Here is a 22,480-nt window from a genome sequence, read left to right as displayed (position 1 = left end):
TGTGAGAGAAGGTCAGCCACAACTACAGGATGTTCTGCTCGTCCCCGTTGAACCGGAAGTTTAGTGTGTGTGTGTGTGTGTGTCGTGTGTGTGTGTGTGTGAGTGTGTGTGTCGTGACCTCTGACCTGCAGGATGTTCTGCTCGTCCCCGTGGAACAGGAAGATTAGTGTGTGTGTGTGTGTGTGTGTGTGTGTGTGTGTGTGTGTGTCGTGACCTCTGACCTGCAGGATGTTCTCCTCGGCCCCGTTGAACAGGAAGATCACGCCGTGTTTGAGAGGAGTGGAGAGATTCGCCATAGAGTGTAAAACCTCCAGCATCACTGAGCAGCTGACGGCGTCATCACTGGCTCCTGAAACACACACACACACAGTTATCACACAGAACCTGCAGTTACTACTGACACACTAGAGCAGGGGTTCTCAAACTTTTTGAGTGTGTGGACCACTATTTGTAATCAAGAATTTTCGCGGACCACCTCATAATACACATCATAAAATATGTCTACACACAGTCCTACCTGAATTAATCTGCATCTTTAAATAGGCTTACTAGCACTAAAACTATAACTGGTCATCACAGTAGGCTACAACAGGCTTGTTAAAGGAAAGTTTACTGCACACAACGGCTGCCACATATTTAATTTATTTATTTAGGCTACTCAAGCGCCCAAGGGCATAATCAGGTTCATTTGAACAACAGGCTTATTTCCATAGCAATGTAGTATGAAATCTATACAGTAATAAGAACACTGGAATATAGTCAACATTTCAAAACCTTTGGCGATTTTAGGGGATTATTAATCTTCCGAGTTTTACAAGTCCTCAAAAAGTTTGTCCACTTAACAGCACATCTGCAAAACATTTCAGAAACGCGAGATCAAGAAACTAACTGGAAAATAAAATAATAACAGGCCTTATTCATTCCATTTATAAACATTTCGTAATATAAACTGCCTATGCCTAACTGTGCGACTGCGTTCACACACCAGACGCGAATAGCGCGTCAAATTCAAAAAGGGATTATGTGAAATTCGCGCCTGCCGCGTCTAGTGATACGCTTGACCACTTTGTATCAATTCGCGCATCAAGAGCTAAATTGACGCGCGTAAAAACAAAAGTTTGAAGCGAAATTTCGTCCGTTGTGAACGCACCATTAAAGGCTATGCGTGTGATGTGATAATGAGAACATATTTGCCTCTGCCCTTTTCTCTTCAGAGAACCTGTTGCTATCCACCGAACCAATGTTGTGGTTCTAACGGCACTGAACTTGAATGTCGCGGCCGAATACCACTAGGCTATTTTAGTAATCACACAATAACTTGACAATTTAATTAAAATGTTATATCAATATAGGCCTACATATTCTTTTTACTTTTCTTTTTTTAAATGGGAATTTCCTGGTAAAATGAAGGTACATTTTTTTTTTTTTTTTAATATTTTTTTTTTCCTTTCCACGGACTACCTGCAGTACCCTCACGGACCACTAGTGGTCCGCGGGCGCGGACCACAGTTTGAGAATGGCTGCACTAGAGTAAAGCATGCACACACACATAATGAAATAAAATCGGAGGGAACATGACATGATTTGAAACATGACAGAACAACAACAGAATCACAGACTGACTCAAACCACAACTGCCTATGAAAACACTCATGCATCTTTAACATGCAGACACCACACACACACACACACACACTCACACACACACACACACACACACACACACACACACACACACACACACACACACACACACACACACACACACACACACACACACACTCACACACACACACACACACACACACACACACACACTCTCTCACACACTCTCACATTCACAAACTCATACACACACAAACACACACTCATGCATATGCATCTTTAACATGCAGACATCAGCAAATCATCTGTCCAGATCACTCTCACACACACACACACACACACACACACACACACACACACACACACACACACACTTTCACACTAACTCACACACAGAGACTCTCACACTCTCTCTCTCACATTCACACACTCATACACACACAAACTCACACACCCATGTATATGCATCTTTAACATGCAGACATCAGCAAATCATCTGACCAGATCACTCACAAACACACACACACACACATCAGTGTTCCCGCTGTTCACTTTCACTTCCTGGATTTCTAAGGATCATGGTTTCCCAACACAGATCATAGAAGAGTATAATAGGAAATAATGCACGGTATGCATAAATAACACAAATAGTGTAACACACCCGTTCACAAACGCACAACATCAGACACAAACACAGTGACGAATGAGAAAGTCATGAGATCTGACTCAAAGATCACTGACACCAAACACAACGAAACCTTAAACTGCTGGATCTGATCTCTGTCACTCCAAACAACAGCAAACACAACTAACAAAACTGAGACAAAGTTCACCAGTGAAGAAATGAGGAACGTTCTGTTCATGACATCAGATCACAACAATTCCTCACAATAATTCCTCAAAATATTCCTCATAAGACAAAAATCAGCCTGTTCTCGACTCCCAATCACACATGAGATCTTCAACATCTCAGTTATTTCTCCCAGACAGTGAAGAGTTAAACAGAGAGAATGACTGAGAGATGTCTCTCCTGAGGAAAACACTAATAGAGTTATGAAAATAAGATTTACAGTAAATAGAGATTTGCTCAAGATCCCAAAGCCTGCAATATAAATCTCAATATCAACTCTCATTTTACAGACTCTCACTGGGACTTGTTTTAAATTTTCCTACTTTAAAACATCTGAGACAAAGATAATTGTGATTCTCAATTATGTCTCATTTAAGTCTCTTAAGTTAGAGCAACGTCTGAGTAATAACTCTTTCCCTTAATGAAGCTTCATAATATTCACTGCAAGAAACTAGTAGAAACATGTTGATACTTAGAACAGAGCTGATGTTGTATCACACTTGAAACTTAAATGATACGTCACGCAACTGAGATTGTCAGAGCTCTGAAAGAGGAATTAAAAGGATAGTGAAAAAATGAAAAATGAAAAAAATATTAATTTAATATAAATAAATAAAACCCTTTTATGATGGATAGATGCACTTTTATGATGGATAGATGCACTTTTATGTATAGATGCACTTTAATGATGTATAGATGCACTTTTATGATGTATAGATGCACTTTGCACTTTAATGATGTATGCACTTTTATGATGTATAGATGCACTTTAATGATGTATATGATGTATAGATGCACTTTTATGATGTATAGATGCACTTTAATGATGTAGACGCACTTTTATGATGTATAGATGCACTTTTATCATGGTGAGATGCACTTTAATGATGTATAGATGCACTTTAATGATGTATAGATGCACTTTTATTATGTACAGATGCACTTTTATGATGTATAGATGCACTTTAATGATGTATAGATGCACTTTAATGATGTATAGATGCACTTTTATTATGTACAGATGCACTTTTATGATGTATAGATGCACTTTAATGATGTATAGATGCACTTTTATTATGTACAGATGCACTTTAATGATGTATAGATGCACTTTAATGATGTATAGATGCACTTTAATGATGTATAGATGCACTTTAATGATGTATAGATGCACTTTTATTATGTACAGATGCACTTTTATGATGTATAGATGCACTTTAATGATGTATAGATGCACTTTTATTATGTACAGATGCACTTTAATGATGTATAGATGCACTTTTATTATGTACAGATGCACTTTAATGATGTATAGATGCACTTTAATGATGTATAGATGCACTTTTATTATGTACAGATGCACTTTTATGATGTATAGATGCACTTTAATGATGTATAGATGCACTTTTATTATGTACAGATGCACTTTTATGATGTATAGATGCACTTTAATGATGTATAGATGCACTTTTATTATGTACAGATGCACTTTAATGATGTATAGATGCACTTTTATTATGTACAGATGCACTTTTATGATGTATAGATGCACTTTAATGATGTATAGATGCACTTTTATCATGGACAGAGGATGGCTTGAGGGTGAGTAAATCGTGGGCTAATTTAACTATCCCGTTAAGGAAGAAGTGGGTTGATGTGTGGAGCGTTGCTGTGACGTACCCGGGCTGTTGGCCACGGAGTCGAAGTGGCAGTTGGCGAGCATGAAGTGCTCCGCGCCGGTCTTGGGTTCGAGTCTGACGGCGATGTTGGTGACGCGGGCGTAGACGCTGGTGAAGCCGCCGAGGAAGTCGATGCTGAAGGAGCCGGTGGGCCGCTGCACCTCCACAGTGATGGAGTGAGGCCCGGTTCTGCTCTGGGCCCGGATCTGCTCCACCTGATCCAGCAGGTACTGCACCGTCACGACCTCGTTCTCTGGGCTCCCGACGGTCCGCGGCCCCACGCTCGTGATCCGCTCCAGATGCTTCCTGATGCACATCATCAGAACACACAACTTTACACACGTGAGCTCAACTCTGCTGCTCTGCTTTTACTCTGTAGTTGTTTATTTATCTATAGATTGTGAGTTTTGTTTAAATAAGAGAGTTTTATCATTTATTTAATTGCAGCAGAGAAGCCAGATAAAGATTCAATGTACCTGTGTGTAATGACTAAAGATTACTCTACTCTATTCTATTCTATTCTATTCTATCATATACTATCATATTCTTTCTACTCTATTCTATTCTATTCCATCCCATCCTTTCTACTCTATTCTATTCCATCCCATCCTTTCAACTCTATTCTACTCTATTCTATTCTATTCCACTCTATTTTATCCCATCCTCTCTACTCTACTATATCATATTCTTTATATTCTACTCTATTATACTCTATCCCATTCTTTGTATTCAACTCTATTCTATCCTATCCTATCTACTCTATTTTATCATATTCTATACTATACAATTCTATTCTATTCTATTCTACACTACTTTATTTTGTCCTATTCTTTTCTACTCTATTCAATCCTATTCTGTTCTATTCTACTCTACTTTATTCTATGCTTTCTATTATATTATATTGTACTGTATTATATTGTACTCTATCCTATTCTGTTCTAATCTACTGTATTCTACTTTATTCTATTGTACTCTACCCTTTATGGACGAATGAAACTTTCACAATGAGATGAATAAGAAATAACAAATTTTCATTTATTGCCAACATTAATCATCATAAGTAGAGATTTCTGTAGTATGATATATAAAACATAAACATGTAAACATACAAAAAAAAGTTTTATATATATTTTTTTCTTTTCTTGTTTTAAGCACATTGAATTAAATACCATTTTATTAAAACAAGAATGAACAAATTTATCGCAACTTGCTTACTTAAAGGATCCGTAACCTTCATGTGACTTATTTTAAGTTGCCAGAGATATTTACTGTATGACACAAAAAAAACAATACTAGATATCCTAAAATTAACCTTTTATTATCCTTTTAGATTCTGTTCATGCGTTCCTGTGTAATCAAAACTCAGCAGACAGATATTATTAATGCATTAAAGTTGATAAATATGTCTCATAATAAGTCATCTATTTTACCACGGTAGCCATAAATAATCAGAGGTACTAGTTACTGTTGTCATAGCAACACTCTGGTAAATTGTATCAGCCACAACTGTCATCAAAAACAATAGTAGTATCAGTAACAAAGTAACAATAACAGTAGAAACCACAGTACATGTAAACAAAATATTGAGTATTTTGGTAACACTTTACAATAAGGTTCATTAGTTAACATTAGTTAATGTATTAATGAACATGAACTAACAATGAACAATTCATTTGTTACAGTATTTATTAATCTTTGTTAATGTTAGTGAATAAATCCAGCTGTTCATTGTTTGTTCATGTTAGTTCACAGTGCATTAACTAATGTTAAAAAATACAACCTTTGACTTTAATAATGTAGGCTATTAGTAAATGTTGAAATTAATATTAACTAAGATTAATAAATGCTGTAGAAGTATTTTATGTTAACTAAGTTAACTAATGAACCTTAATGTAAAGTGTTACCAGTATTTGTGTATAATTAATACCAATTAAAATTACAACTTAATTTAGAATAGTTAATAAAAACACATACAGACTTTCAGGAAAAAAAAAATTCAATTTTAAATGTTAAATATGAGTCTATATAAAGTTTTTTGGGCGGTCTATCACAGCATAAACAATCATGAAATAATTTAAAAACACTACAGCGATTTTACCTTGACATTATGGTGATTTACCATAATATTCGATTAATGTATTATTGAAGTGGCATGTAAATATTATGATATATGATTATGGTAATCATGCAATACCACAGTAAACATGGCTGTACTGTGGTAGTGTACCTGGCCCGGACGGAGTTGAACTGTCCTGTGCTTCTGCTGATGACGAGCTGCTGGACTGAGATCAGAACCAGAGCCCACAGAACACACACGAACCCGAGCATCAGAACCACAGCGGAAGTCTCGCTCAGCAGCTGTGCGCTCACTTCCGGCTTGTGTTTGCGGCTCCGGAACCCGTTCATCGCGTTCGCTTCATCGCGACTGTGTTCCTGGTTCTGCTGGTTCTGGTTCTGCTGGGCTCTGATCCTGCGGACCGTAGAGTCTCTCTCCATCTTTACTGCTGCTGTCAGCGCGGACGGAAGCGGCTGAGGGACACACTTCAGCAGAGACGAATCGCAGTGATGGGAGGGCCAGATACACAAGCCCCGCCCATGTGAACATAGGCCCCTCCCCTTAGTTTTGTCTTTCGAGACAGTGCAAACTGAACTGGTGCATTACTGCCCTCATCTGTGTGAAAACACACACTACAACCATTATTAGCTACATTAAATCCTCAATAGAACTCTTTTTAGCATACATAAGGAATGTTCCTAAATTTATAGACTATTTAGAATATTTTTCTTTACAGCCATTCATATATTTCTATATATAGGCAACATATCTACATTTAGGCCTACATAGCCTACATACATCTACATATATCTACATAGATTACTGTTTAGTTTTAGACCACAGCGACTCCATCTGGAAAACCCCAAAAATACCAGTTAGGCCTATATTTAATATCAGCTTTACTCATTATTGATCAGACTGTTCTGATCTGGTCGAAAGTTCTGACATTTTCACACAAAATTAAATTACAAACGATTGTTGATTGTTCAATTATAGCTAAAAATGTCTTAGTATGCAATTTAGTCTATACTGTGATATTTAAGATGGGTTTTTTTTGTAAGAAAATGTAAATAATTCGTTAAAAATAATTGGCACAGTGTCTGTGTGTGTGTGTGTGTGTGTGTGTGGTTTAAAACATTTTAAACATAATTAGAGGGGATATTTGCAGTAGGCCTATGTAAAAAAAATATTCTAAAAATGCTAAAAAATAAATTTAAAAAAAGCTAAAAATACTCTCTTTTAATCACCTTAAATTTATATTAAAATGTATAATGTATAAACGTTTAATATTCAAACAATAAAATAAGCTTTCCTGGAGCTCTAACAGTGGAGCGCTGGAGCTTGTAACGCCACGGTATGGGTTCGATTCCCAGGGAAAGCAAGAACTGACAAATAATTAGGCTTCATGGAGTACCATGAAAAATTAATAAATATGTACTTTGAAATGCAACAATAAACAATAAAATAAAACAACAAACAATGGAAAAAACAGTAAAAACTGCCAAGAGTAGCTATGTAACTGCGGTCACGCTATCTGTGCAGCCTCGAGGTGCAGGAGCGTCTCTCAGTGACCACATCCCGGCCTGAATGCGTCAAACACACAGGATTTAGTCATCTTTGTCATGAAAGGAAAAACGGACTTAGGCTATTTATAGCCTATTCATTGGCGGGAACTGTGTGCAGTTTTCTGTTTTCCGTTTGATACGGCAATGGAGGAAAAGAAGGAAGAACGACGCAAATCTAAATCTCTGTCCATCATTTTTGCGAGCTGTTAATGAAAATTTTTGCACAATATTGGAAATATTTAGGCTACATTAAACTATGAAGGCGAGCCAGTGGATATTCTTGAGATATTACACAAGTAGGCTAATGTGCAAACTTTGCGATGCCGGTGGAGAAGTCTCAAACCCCAGACAATTCTTCACTACAGAAAGCGAAAGGAAAAATATCTGACGCCGCATTAACGGTTAATATTCTCCCAGAGACGATGAGACCTGATACTTCAACAACGTGCTGATAACGGTAGGCTATCTGTCTTAATATAGGCTGTTTTCTTAATATTTCTCTTGTGGCCCATGAGTAGTGAAAAAATAAGAAGAGAAGTAGGCTATTCGTTTTAAAAAAGTTATTTCTGAAATGAGGAGTAGGCTAGCTAATCTAAATAATCTATTATTTTCTAAATGTTTTTTTTTTTTATAATCTTTAATTTAAAATTATTGCGGGGAAATTGAATAGTAGCTAATAGCCTATAGCCTATTAATGTAATAATAAATGTAGGCTAATAATAACATTAATAATAATTTATTAGGCCTACATCTCTTGATAAGGCCGATAGCTGATACTGATCCTCTTCTGATCATCGTCTATCGCCAATAACCTTAACAGTGAGGCTGTAGCTTCGTGTGCTGATGTTCAGTGAGCGTGATGGGTTTGTGTGATGTGGTCATCTGGATAAACGTGTGGTCATAATAAAACAAACAAACTCAGTTTAAGTTTCTGTTACAATTCGGACAACAGAGTGCTGCGTCATCACTTCACGTGACTGAACGCGCGAGTGTGAGTTATCTTAGTGATGCATCTAATATCAGCAATGGTTATTAGACTTATATAGCTAAGTATAATGAAATATACTTTATGAATTGAGTAAATGTCAGTAATAAAATGAGATTTGACAAATAAAATTAATTAGATATAATCAAAATTATATAAAACACCACAACTGTAATTCTATGTAAAAAAATAAATAAAATAAAATAAAAAATTGAGTAGATATAATTGAAATATTAGATGAAATTTAACCAAACAAATGTGCCATATTTACTAGATGTAAAAGTGAAATTAATTTAATATTGGACCATCAATTGTCAAAATGTTGCATTCACTTTTTTACACTAGCCTATTTACCTCCAGGAGTATGAACATAATAATACCCAATTATAAAGAAAGCAACAGCACACACTTTTTTAATTGAACGTTTATTTGTCAATTAAACATCAACCTATTAAACATTTCATCCATCTTAATATTCAAGTAGATTGGATGTAAAATAGTCAAAAATGACTAAATCTTACTTTGTTCCTGGCGCCTACCAGCCATTTGCAGTCACACTCAACATTAAACCATAAAAAAAGCAAACAAATATTACTTAGCTTAGCTATACTACAATGTACTATAATGTGTGTATTATAATGTGTATTTTGAAAGTATACTTTCAATGCATTGTTACAATGATCATTTCCAGTTAAAAACATACCTAAAATATATTTGAATAAAGTGCAAATAAATCCCTTTTTAAAAAATAAACACTTCAAGTTTTCACTTCAAGTATATTTTTTAGAAAATATACTAAAGCACAATTTTTTAAAAGTGTGTTTTTGTTAGTATATTTGCAATGTACTATTGGAAAAATGAATATATTTCAAATACAATAAAGTGTATTTTTTTCCACTAGGGATTAACCCTATCAGGACCAGACAAGGATAAATACTGACATGTAACGCCTGTTGGAGTTCCATCGTGAGGCATTGCGTCTGAGGATGGACGTCTGAGGATATGCACCCTCCTTCCCTCAAGTGGACTTTCTCTGGAATACTTGGGACTTGTTAAGACTGAGTACTCTTATTAACACCACTTCATTGCCTTATCTCAACATCATTGTGTTTTTTTAATCAAAGCAGGTTGTTTTATTGTTTGGTTATTTTGCTGTTTTATTGTGACATATTTACATTTTGTTGACATTGTGAGAAAATAATTAATTCTTTTATTTGACCAATTAATACATTGAGTGAATTTGACCCATGCCTCTGGCTTCTTTACTGTGTTGTTCAGTAAGGAGTGTGTTCACGCAAGGGCGTAGTAGGTTTGGTTTTGACATTGGTGGGACGGGGGCATCCCCTGAAGCTGCTGCATCTGACATCAAAGGGACAGTTCACCCAAAAATGCAAATCACCAACACCAATGACCAATTAATGTGTAAATTAAAGTGCTCAATATGTATATATTTAAACATTTCTGTCTTAAAATGCGTTAAAATAACATTTATTGGGGTTTCTTCAAAGGTAGCGTGTTTTTATCAACAATCAATCAATCAACATTTATTTGTATAGCGCTTTACAACAACCGTCAGGTATCCAAAGTGCTTCACATCATAGAATAAAATAAACATCATATCATACAATAAATACATGTAACAAAAAAGAAAACAGCAAAAGGGAAATTGTGTCACCACTACTATGTATTAAAAGCCATCCTAAACAGGTGGGTTTTAAGTTTAGACCTAAAAAGAGTTTCATCTGCAGTTGTACGGATATCAGGGGGTAACTTGTTCCAAAGTCTTGGGGCAGCAACTGCAAACGCCTGATCACCCCAACGCTTGTACTTTGACCTTGGGACTTCTAAAACCAGTTGATTTGAAGACCGTAACGACCGGCTGTGCTCACGCAGGGTTAAAATCTCACTTATGTACTCCGGTGCCAGGCCATTTAGGGCCTTAAAAACGAACAACAAAATCTTAAAATCTATTCTAAACTGCACTGGAAGCCAGTGTAAGGAATAGAGGACAGGAGTAATGTGTACACGCCTAGGTGTATTTGTTAAAAACCGAGCGGCAGCATTTTGCACAAGTTGAAGTCGTGCAATAGAGCCTTGACTTAAACCTACATAGAGAGCATTACAATAATCCAACCTCGAACTAATAAAAGCATGAATCACCTTTTCTAGATCATGCCTATTAAGAAAAGGCTTAACTTTAGCTAGAAGACGAAGCTGAAAAAAACTCATTTTGACAATATTGCTGATTTGCTTGTCAAATTTCATGTCGCAATCAAAAGTAACCCCTACATTTCTGACAGCAGGCTTAAGGTATGGAGCCAAAGCCCCCAAACTCACCGCTGAACCGTTTGGGTTGCCGAAGATGATACACTCCGTTTTTTCATTATTTAAACTAAGAAAATTTTGTGACAACCACATCCTAATATCATCGATACAACTAAGTAGGGAGTCTAGTGCGACATTATCATTCGGTTTTAAAGGCAAATAAATCTGCAAGTCATCAGCATAACAGTGAAAGGATAGATTGTGCTTTCCTATAATACTCCCTAACGGCAACATATATAAAGAAAACAAGATTGGGCCAAGAATCGAACCCTGGGGTACCCCACAAGAAAGAGGAGCAGCCGACGAGGAGCATTCACCAATCATAACAGAGAAGCTCCTATCTGCTAAATAGGAGCTAAACCATTGAAGTGCCAAACCTCGAATGCCCACACAATGCTCAAGGCGAGAGAGGAGGACTGCATGGTCCACCGTATCGAACGCTGCTGTGAGGTCCAAAAGCACTAACACAGCAGGACTCCCGGTTTTTATTTACAGTAACTGGGTGATGACGTCATAAGAGGGAGTAGCCTACCCAGCAAACACAGAACGTTCGTTGGCACAACGTACCCGACCTTCTAACAACGTTTTAACAACATGGCCAAAACAAGGTAACTACGTTGTGTAGTGCAGGTTGTTACAGCGTTGTCACAATGTTGATATTAAACCACCGTTCAGGGCCATTGCTTAAGGTTGTGCCTCTGGCTTCTTTACTCCTCTACTGGACATTAATGGTGTAAATGGTCCTCTAAGGTGATTAATCAGTGCATATACTACAGTCTTCAGTACAGTATTCATTTCCATATCTCTTAGTTTTTCAACAAGCTGATTTTCTTTTTCCAATTCAATTCACGTTTATTTGTATACTGCTTTTCACATCATTTCAAAGCAGCTTGCATGAGTCTATATTACAATTTACCGTGATCTGTTATCAGAGGAAACTAACTATTTCAGAAATTGATTTAAAAAATGTATTTAATGCCAAAACAATGAGCTCACTGAAGTAATGAACACTTCTATGTTAACAAATGATCATGACATTTAGATTATGACATTAGCATTGGTGCATGTTGATTCAGAGTTGGCGTCATCTGAAGTTCTCCTGAACTGCATAATTAAAAAAAAACAAAAAAAAAACATTGATTATTGATTTATTTTTTTATCAGATCTGAATGTGACAATTTTCAACATTTATAAGCAAAATTAAATTAAAAATGTAAAAAATATAAATAACTGACATAACTGAATGTGATGTTTTTGACATGATAATGATATGAACTATGAAATTACAGTTGACAGTTCATGTCACATTATTGCTGCTGTATATCTGGCATCTGGTTTCATCTTAAAAACAGAAGAATTAAATCAATATTTAGATCAGTTAGTCAATACACAAAACTACAAATACACTAAAAATGAACAACTTAGTAAATACAAAGCACGGATATGAATAAAATAAATACAACAAAATACTATATAAAAACAGCACAGACAAAGCACTGTAAATATACTGTACTGTAGATTTACATTTATTAACTTACCAGATGCTTTTACAAATGAGGAACATCACAAGTAATTTGCAACAAAGCCAAAATATTGATGGAAAATAATATCAGCTTTAGAACGCTAGATTAGGAGACAAGCAAGAGCAGAAGAGATTTGTTGTTTTTGTTGTAAGTGCTTTTTAATGTGGTGTTGTTCAGTAAGGAGTGTGTGTTCACGCAAGGGCGTAGTAGGTTTGGTTTTGACAGTGGTGGGACGGGGGCATCCCCTGAAGCTGCATCTGACATCAAAGGGACAGTTCACCCAAAAATGCAAATCACCAACACCAATGACCAATTAATGTGTAAATTAAAGTGCTCAATATGTATATATTTAAACATTTCTGTCTTAAAATGCGTAAAAATTTATTTTTTGTACTTTCTTCAAAGGTAGGCTAGCGTGTGTTTTTTTACAGTAACTGGGTGATGACGTCATAAGAGGGAGTAGCCTACCCAGCAAACACAGAACGTTCGTTGGCACAACGTACCCGACCTTAACAACATGGCCAAAACAAGGTTGCTATAACTACGTTGTGTAGTGCAGGTTGTTACAGCGTTGTCACAATGTTGATATTAAACCACCGTTCAGGGCCATTGCTTAAGGTTGTGCCTACACTGTAAAAAATGATCGTGATTTTAACAGTAAAAGACTGTAAAAATGCTACAGTGAAAAACTGTTAATTGGTTAACAGAAAGTTTCCGTACTATATACGGTAAATAACTGTGATAGATCTAATGGTACATTTAATGTCATTTTACTCTAAAATACCGTTAAGTTGACAGTTTTTGGAAGTAAAAACGAACAAGTCATTGTATAATTTACAGTGAAAAAACGTAAATTGACATTCCCACAATTCCCTGCGTGACACTTCACATTGATGTATTTTTGTTGAAATAACTGTTTCGTCATAGTTTTCTTAGTTTTTTTATAATCAGTTATGTACATTAGGGGTTTATGTTACATTTAATGTTGTTAAATTAATGTTTATTGTATTTTTAAAATGTCATGTGTGTTACCATGATGGTGTTTAATGTTTGTGTGAATGACACTGTGCACCTTCTCTATTACCTCTCTTGTGGAAGAACGACTTGTGATGAGCTATGATCATTCATGTAACTCTCATTACTGCTGAGATTGATGGTTTGTCAGTGTAATACTATGGTACAAAACAGATATTAATACTTCAATAGGTCATATAACATTATATACTGAAATCCAATGTTAAATATACATGTTTAAAATGTTAAATTTACACGTAACTCCGTAAGTATGTTTACGGTTTGATGTGTTTTTTACAGTATAGTTCTGGTAACCACAGCTGCCAGTTTTTTCCGGTTTTTTTTTACAGTGGTGTCTGGACAACCACTGGACTACATAATGTACTCGTCACTGCCCTGAAGCGGGGAAATCAGCCTTTTAAATTCCGATTCCAACCACCTGTTGGGCCATATTTATTTTTATATGGTGCATTTTGTTAGATAAATATACTTTTTATCGTTTATTGATTCATATTATTATTTAATGGGGCTATCAACACCTGCAAGAATAGCCTACACTTTGAAGAGTAAAAATGACAGAAGGTTTCGTTAATTCAACTTTAGTAAAACTGCATATAATCAAATTGCACTTTCTAAAAGTCATACATTTCTGAAAAAAGAAAAAAAAAACGAAATAAACGAATATACAAATTTATTTTAAGTAGGCTATAATAAATAAAACATAAAAAGCAAAGGCAGATCAGAACATTTAATGAACAAAACCGGGTCTGAATGGCAGACAGTAGCCGAAAGCAGGTGTCACCGGGGAAACATCCACAAATCCAGAGGAGCAAAGAACGAATGAGACTAAATAGCGGAAAAATCAAACGAAAAACTAAACAGTGCGAGCGATGCTACATTAATCACATTAGAAATTAAAGTTGTAGGTTGTGTTTGATAGCTGAGGTAGGCTAAACGCAATACTCACGTATCCTTGCTCGATGATGAATGAGAACACAATGAGCCCAACAGGTGGAATTTAAAAGGCTGATTTTCCCGCTTCAGGGCAGTGACGAGCACATTATGTAGTCCAGTGGTTGTCCAGACACCCTAGGCAAAACCTTAAGCAATGGCCCTGAACGGTGGTTTAATGTCAACATTGTGACAACGCTGTAACAACCTGCACTACACAACGTAGTTATAGCAACCTTTTGGCCGGTCGGGTACGTTGTGCCAACGTTCTGTGTTTGCTGGGTTATAACTGCTCGCACAATTTACTGTTTATTTTTTCCTTTCATCTCATTCGTTTCTTTGCTAAATTTTCTCATGTCTGCTCATGCTAGTTAGTTAACGTTAATCCACTCCATATGCAGTTTTAATAAAGTTGAATTAGGTAACCTTCTATGTCATTTTTAGCCTCTTCAAAAGTGTACACTTGCAGATACTGATTATAATGAATTTACTATTAGGCCAATAAATAATAATAGGGATAAACAATATTTAAAAAGTATATAATTTTTTAACACATGACTAATTAAAAATTAACCACAAAACATGCTAAATGGGGGATATCTGTATCTAGCATTAAAAAAAATGGCCAGAACGTCGTCTCTCAGTTGCTGAATGTCGCGCAACAACGTTGCTACAGCCCTGGCGCGTCTTACAATTCTACGTTGTTACAATGTTGCGAGCACATAGACAGCGACGTTGCCATAGCAGAAATGCAACGTGCCACAGTCATTGCCACAACGCAAATGTGTTTGCTGGGATGGCGCTTTGCCGGACGGCATCTGCTGACAGGACGCGATATCTGTGCTAAAACGCAACTAATTAGCGATGCTCATTGTCAGAAAGAAAAAGAGAGATCGATGTCCCTATATCGCTGTGTTTGTGTGGGCTATGCCACCCAATGGAATCAGCAGTGGAGAGTATGTGCTGCCGTGAGGTGAACGAGTACGTTTACAGTTGATTTATTTCACTCATCACTTCTGAATCTAAAAAACATATATCATATTAACAACTTTTCTACTGTAGGCTACCCTAGTCAATACAGCATACTGGGCATGATATGGCATTATGGGGAGGCACACACGGAAGCCGATACCGATTGTTTGCCACTTATCCTGCGATTGTAATAGGCAGTTGTAAAACTGATTTGTCCCGCATTTTTGTGCACTGAGCTGTTGATTTCTCCCAATCTTCCCGCATCTATAGGTTTCCTTAGGAGGAACATTACCGCTTCACACAAGAGCCTCTCACAAGTTAGAAAGCCAATCAGTTTAGCGATGTGTATTAAGCAGGATATATTCCTGCCGTTTGTGGGACTCATATAGCCTATAATATAGCCTATTAACTGTTTGTGTACCATGAATTGCGCATTTTTCTCAGAACGATCTTGTAAGGGATTTTAATCTAAATACGATGTTTCCTGATTAAATCAAATAAAACCTCAAGACACAACCGGACTTACCCGAAATTATTGCTAGGGACATATCAGTGTCACTGGACATTGGTAGGCTACTTCTACGCCCCTGCATTGGTGAAATTCAAAGAATGTGATGATGATGCCTGAGCAGAGATGGGGGGGGGGGGGGGGGGGGAGTTTTTTCACGGTGAGATTCTGTGAAATCAGTTCTAAAACATAGACGTGGGCATACTGACATATTGAGGTGGGTGTGGCTTCAATGACTGACGTGCACGAGTGCATGATTCTGAGTGCATCAGCCTATAGTTTAGCACCAGAGGAGGAGTTTAACCCACTCATTCCATATGAAAGCTGAACTTTCTGAACGGGCTGATCTCTCAAAAGCTGCACTGGAAATTCCATCTCTTCTGCTCAGCACAAGGTAACTAAAACACTACTATTTAACTGTTTTTTAAAGAGATTTTTATTAACTCATTGATTTAAATCCAGACATTTATGTCTCTATTATAGTGAAACTGAAATGTAAACCTGTATTGCTCAACAATCATTAACTAATGTTAAACTTCACTCTGAACTGAACTACTGTATTATTTTGAACAGATATTACCAAAGTCAGAATATATGAGAAATTACAGCATGGAGAACATGTGTTGAGCTTCACAAACTACAGGAGAATTAGACATGTGGGCGAGAGAGAAAGAGAACAATGGTGAACAGAAAAGCATAAAACATCAGCATTAATATTGACAAACCAAACTGAGCATTTATTATGTTTAATATCAAACACTGTATCTTTAATAATCTTTTAGTGTTTCATCTTCTAGTGTCTGAATGTGCGAGACAGTTCTGAAACTATAACTTTTCATTCACTCTATATAGGAAGAGCATTATTTATATTATATAAATGATTTACATTATTCACTCTTCATAAACTATAACTCATATAGACTGGTCCCCCACTGAAGCTGAACAGGGTTGAGCTGCACACTCCAAAAACATCTGTAAAAATAGGACACAATGTATAAATATTTAGGAATTTTCCATTTAGATTTTTGTTCTTTTACCTGTATTTTTAATTACACATTGCATAAGGTTGTGTTTTAAGAGTTAGCAGAAATTTCCATAAAATAACTGGATAATGTCCTGGCAGAAAATCACCAGCAGTAAAGTGCAATATGAGTGCCTCATTTTAGTTCATTGTCATTAGAAAAAAAAAGCATAATTTACCTTTACAGTTGCGACTATAAATTTACAAATCCACGAGGCAAAGAAAATACTATATTTGAAATTGTTTATTCATGTTAAAACTTTATGTCCACAACTGTATGAATTTGGCAGATGCTTTCATCCAAACTGACGGTGATTTATGAATGGTTCATGCATATGAAACCATGATACGAATTTGAAGTATTGAAGTTTTTGTGGGTTTTATGAGCTGGAAGCCCAAATTATGTACAAATAAACAACTAAATACTTGAAATTGTTTAAGTTGTGGGCCCTGAATCTATAATCTATGGAAGTTTAACGTTTTGAATGGAATTATGGAAATAAATAAACTTTTCCATGATATTCTAATTTTTTGGAAAGGGTCTGTATGTTATATACCCTGGTGAAAAAAATATATGCCAAACTTGCTGCCAGACTAATTCAGTATACTTCAAGTGTGTTAATGACTAGTTAACTTGAAGTGTGCTATTTTGAAACAACTAATTTTGTATTAAGTATATTTTAGTTGTAATTAAATTGTAGTAAAGCATAACTTTAAGTGTATTTTCTGTGTGCTAAATTGTAAAAACTTCAAGTATAGTATAATATATAAGTATATGCCTGTGTAGGGACTAATTACATGCTTGATTAGTGATATTAAAGTATACTTTATTTGTGTTACAAGTACATTACATATTCATTATGAGTGTCTTCGAAACATACAAGCAATATACCATACGTATATATATTTATATATATATATATATATATATATATATATATATATATATATATAATTTTTTTAAGGCATTTTCGCCTTTTATTAGGATAGGACAGTAGCTAGACAGGAAGTGAGGTGAGAGAGAGAGAGAGAGAGAGAGAGAGAGAGAGAGAGAGAGAGCGAGAGAGAGAGAGAGAGAGAGGGGAGGAATCGGATCAGGAAAGGTCTACGAGCCAGGACTCAAACTCGTGTCTCCTGAAGCACGTCAGCGCACTTGCCCACGAGGATATAGGATCATTAATACTATCTACTATACTATACTATCACTAATACTTTTGGCTTATTCCAAATACTACAAACTGCATACTTTGTCTTCAATAGCAAATATACATAATTCAAACTTAGCTATACTTTGTACAAAATATTGTATGCTATAATGTATTTTTGAAAGTATACTTTCAATACATTGTAACAATTTCCAGCACACAGTTAAATTATACCTAAAATATATAAGTGCAAATAAATACACTTTTTTTTTTACTTTTTTTTAAAGAAAATTTTCACTTCAAGTATGTTTTTTTCCAAATATATTTTTAGAAAATTTACTAAAGTGCAATTATTTTTAAAGTGTGTTAAAAGGTGCATTGTGGAAATAGGTAAAAGCATGCTGCAAATATACTTTTATTTAAAGATAATTTTTGTTAGTATATTTGCAATGTAGGCCTACTATTGAAAAAGGGAATACATTTCAAATAAAACAAAGTATACTTTTTATTCACTAGGGTATATATATATATATATATATATATATATATATATATATATATATATATATATATATATATAAGGCTATCAAAAGAATATGCATTAGACTGAGCCTCCTTGAAACATGAGTGTCACCTGTCTTGACTTAATGAAAACCAAACCTAAACTAATCCTTGAACTGGTTTATGCCGCTCTCTCTCCTCCACATTCTCCCAAAATATTGCCTTTTCCTCTGGCTCAAAATCAAAATGCATTCTCTTTTTAATTCGTTAAATTATCATTTACCTTTATATTTCAGCTTAAACACGACCATTTCTAATATCCTCTTGTTTAGCGCTCCAACACATTATCGAGCTTGTGGTCTCGATCCCGCCCCATTTGCTTTTCACTTTTATGTGAATAAAGGCCGTAACGAAATTACCGTGATTATTTTTGTCTGGCTGTCAGGTGATTAATTTTGTTTTATATCGAGAAATTATAAAGGTTTAGGAGTAGCACATTTGAAAATGGAACACAAGATAATCAATAAATGAGCTCCTACATAAGTGAGAGACATCATCTTTATAATACCAGGCAAAGTCTCATGGATATTAGGCTACATTAAATCGTTTTAAAACATGGTCGTATACTCATTTTGAGTATAGGGGCTCAATTGTGGAATTCGTTGCCTCTGGATATCAAAAGTATTTCTAATAGGCCTATGGTTGGTTTAAGTGCGAATGTTAAAGTTGGTTAATAGATATGTTGTTTTAGTGATGCATTTGTATTAGTGTATTGTGTGGATGTTTAATTGTGAACTTTGTACTTGTGAAAACTCATTGTAGCTTTGTATTCGTATGCAATGCCAAAGTAATCAAGTAGTTAAATTAAATATGAACGAAATGCGCTAGCACGTTAAACGCTATATTTATTAATAACTGTAGACTGTAGTGTAGCCTGCCTTACTACTGAATTTTGTTCTTAGCACCACTGTAGTTGTAGTCCATTAAACTAAGTTGAGTGTTTTTAGATAGCCTATGTTTCTGTTTGTTTGTTTTTATGGGGGAGAAAACGCTTAATGTAAAAATCCCACACTTCGATTACAGTTCCGTTGTCTTGTTTATGACAAGATAAATGTGAGAATGTCCCCACTTTTTTAGATCATTAAGCGTTAATGCGTTTTAGTCATGCTAACATCGCAGATTCACCTTACGAATAGCCTTGTTTTTTAAAATTTTTTATTGAACTCAATATTTAATCTTTGCAGGGATGCCAATTCTCCATTAATTAACATCATGCACCATCAAATAAGTTATTTACCCAGGCCCATGATTCCTAGTGTTGTTGTGTGCGGGCCGGGCACCCTCTCCCCCTTTGCCCACTGTCTGTCCTATCAAATAAAGGCTCTTTTTAAAGATTGTTATTTTTTTTAAAAGTCTGTATACTGTAATCTAGCTAGCCTATATCCATAACAGATCAAACGGCTAATAGTTGTCAAAAAAAACATCGCAAAACAATGTGTAAAAGTTCAATAATAAAGATAAGTTATTAAAATGGCAACAGCGTGTTCATTTATGCTATAGTTTCGTTGCAAAGTACAAATGTAAAGGTCTGCGCATATCTTTGTGCTATCGCAGGACAAGTGAGAAATACAGGCTACTGTAAGCGTGTATAACCGTGTATAATTTTTTGTTTATTTTGTTGGCTAAACCTTTTCCATTCTTTTTCTAAGTAAACATGCGTTTGAAGAACATGTTTGTCTCGCTCTGCTGTGTTTTAAAGCTGCTTCGCCAAGCGCGCACTTGCAATGTTGCCATGTCCAACCACAGGCACCTTTGGGCTTGTTATCTTTTTCCGTATAGTGAAGTGACGTTCAGCTGGAGTGTGTAGCCTACATTGTCTTTGTGCCAGTGTCATAGTTCTTTGAACAAGAAAGGTCAGCTCATCTGTTAAATAACGCAGTCGAAATGCTTGGGTGGGCAAGCTTCAATCAGGGTGGCATGATACTGTTGGTAGCCTAAAAATGACGACCTTGCGGGTTGATGTGTGATACCAGTCCACCTTATTCCTACGCCCCATTACGCTGTGCGAGGAGAATTATGGGTGTAACTTCCGTTAAGCTGTAAACAATCAGTGAAACGCTCTCTCTATGAACGCAATACGTAAAAAAAAAAAGTGTCACAATGACATTACATTAAAAGGAAATGTAAAAGCATCAACAAGGTAGCCTGCTTTCAACAGACCAAATAACCCCAAAAGCGCAAGTCTTTCCACAGCAATAACGGACGGGTTAAATATCACTTTAGTAATAGCCTATATCTGTATATTATGCATGGGCGTCGGTATGAGTGGGAGAAGACGTAGAATGTAGTTAGGTCTCCTCTCACTTCAGAGAGTCTGTCTTGCTGAGGGCTCCATTCTTCAAGCTTGGTTGGGGTGGCTATGCTGGATTGTATGGCTCTCTGTAAGCCTCCCTGATGGAACCACAACTAGGGAAGCGTGGGCGGACTTTTTAAGATCAATGATATTGGACTCACTCACTTTTTATGGCGACAAATCAATGCCAATAATCACCGAGCACACAACTGATGCTAGCGCGCGCGGTGAATGACTTCCGCGAGAGGATAACAGATCTACACGCGAAGAAACGGGAACTCGCGAGCTCATTCAAACCCTGCGCGCGCGCATGACATCATCTCAGCACGCAATACAAGCCCTCTCGCGCGCGAATGATCATTCCCCACGCGCTCGCGCTTTATCTGCTCTCGCCTGCTGCTTTTGCTCGCTCGAACAGTTTTATTTTTGGCAGTCGAGGGGCGGGACTTACTGTTTTAATAAACTCAAATGTCATTGGTTACTTTTCCCCTTTTCCAGAAGTCAGTTGCGATTGGACGCCTGTCCAATGACTCGTAATTCACTTGACTTGAGACATGAGACATCACTTCATTTGTTTTATTTATTGTGGTTTATTAATGTGTAATGTGATTTAATGCATTGTTAATATAGAATAGATTCTTACCAGATACTTTATTAACAGAAGTCTTATTGCGTTGTGTTGTTAAGAGAGGCTACAGACTAATGATGCATTTCCATAGTTATTAGCATTGCAAATTGACCCAAATTTGTATACATTTTTACTTTTTATATTCATAACACTGTGATTTGTGTTATTGGCATCAAAATAAAAGAAATTGGAGAAAAATGGGAATGTAAAGTCATACAGGTGAAACTCGAAAATTTTTAATATAAGTTCATGTGCAAAAGTTCATTTATTTCAGTAATTTAACTTACAAGGTGAAACTAATATATTATATAGACTCATTACATGCAAAGTGAGATATTTCAAGCCTTTATTTGTTATAATTTTGATGATTATGGCTTACAGCTTATGAAAACCTTTTCACAATATTCTAATTTTGAATTTGTTTCTAATTTTGAACTTTTGCATGATGTTCTAACTTTTCGAGTTTCACCTGTATTTGCTGTATATCACCACTACATTACCACTATACTCCCATTCACCACTATTGTTTACCCAACCAAAATTATATTGGTTCTGAGAACCTCAGAAATGTAAAACGTATCCATTAAATAGTTGCAAATATAACAAGGGCTTTGGATGAAAGATACATTACTTGTTTATATCAATATTCAAGAGTTGTTGTGTAAGCTTTTTGTTATCATCCTGTGTATTACTAGTATGTCCATTTTGTGTGGTTTATTATATTTTCTATTAAATGTAAAAGGGATTCTGGCTTCTCAAGTTAAGATACAGTACACAGCATAAATGATTACACCCCTCT

At 35.9% G+C, this 22,480-nt stretch overlaps 1 protein-coding gene across 1 annotated transcript in view; it reads right to left on the bottom strand.

Annotated features, from left to right (window-relative positions):
* Positions 1-6,661, bottom strand: part of ermp1 (endoplasmic reticulum metallopeptidase 1) — a 22,722-nt gene extending 16,061 nt beyond the window's left edge. The window contains exons 1-3 of the mRNA XM_079847797.1: positions 6,362-6,661; positions 4,136-4,440; positions 222-349 (exon numbers count right to left, since the gene is read on the bottom strand). Coding sequence (XP_079703923.1) covers positions 222-349; positions 4,136-4,440; positions 6,362-6,630 — 702 coding nt within the window. The 5' untranslated portion in view covers positions 6,631-6,661. The remainder of the gene's footprint in view (positions 1-221; positions 350-4,135; positions 4,441-6,361) is intronic.
* Between the last annotated feature and the right edge of the window lie 15,819 nt (positions 6,662-22,480).

The sequence above is a fragment of the Squalius cephalus genome, assembly GCF_949319135.1.
Source record: "Squalius cephalus genome assembly, chromosome: 17".
In the NCBI taxonomy this organism is placed as follows: Eukaryota; Metazoa; Chordata; class Actinopteri; order Cypriniformes; family Leuciscidae; genus Squalius; species Squalius cephalus.
Note: the sequence above shows the minus strand (reverse complement) of the source record. Positions and strands in the feature narration are given on the sequence as shown.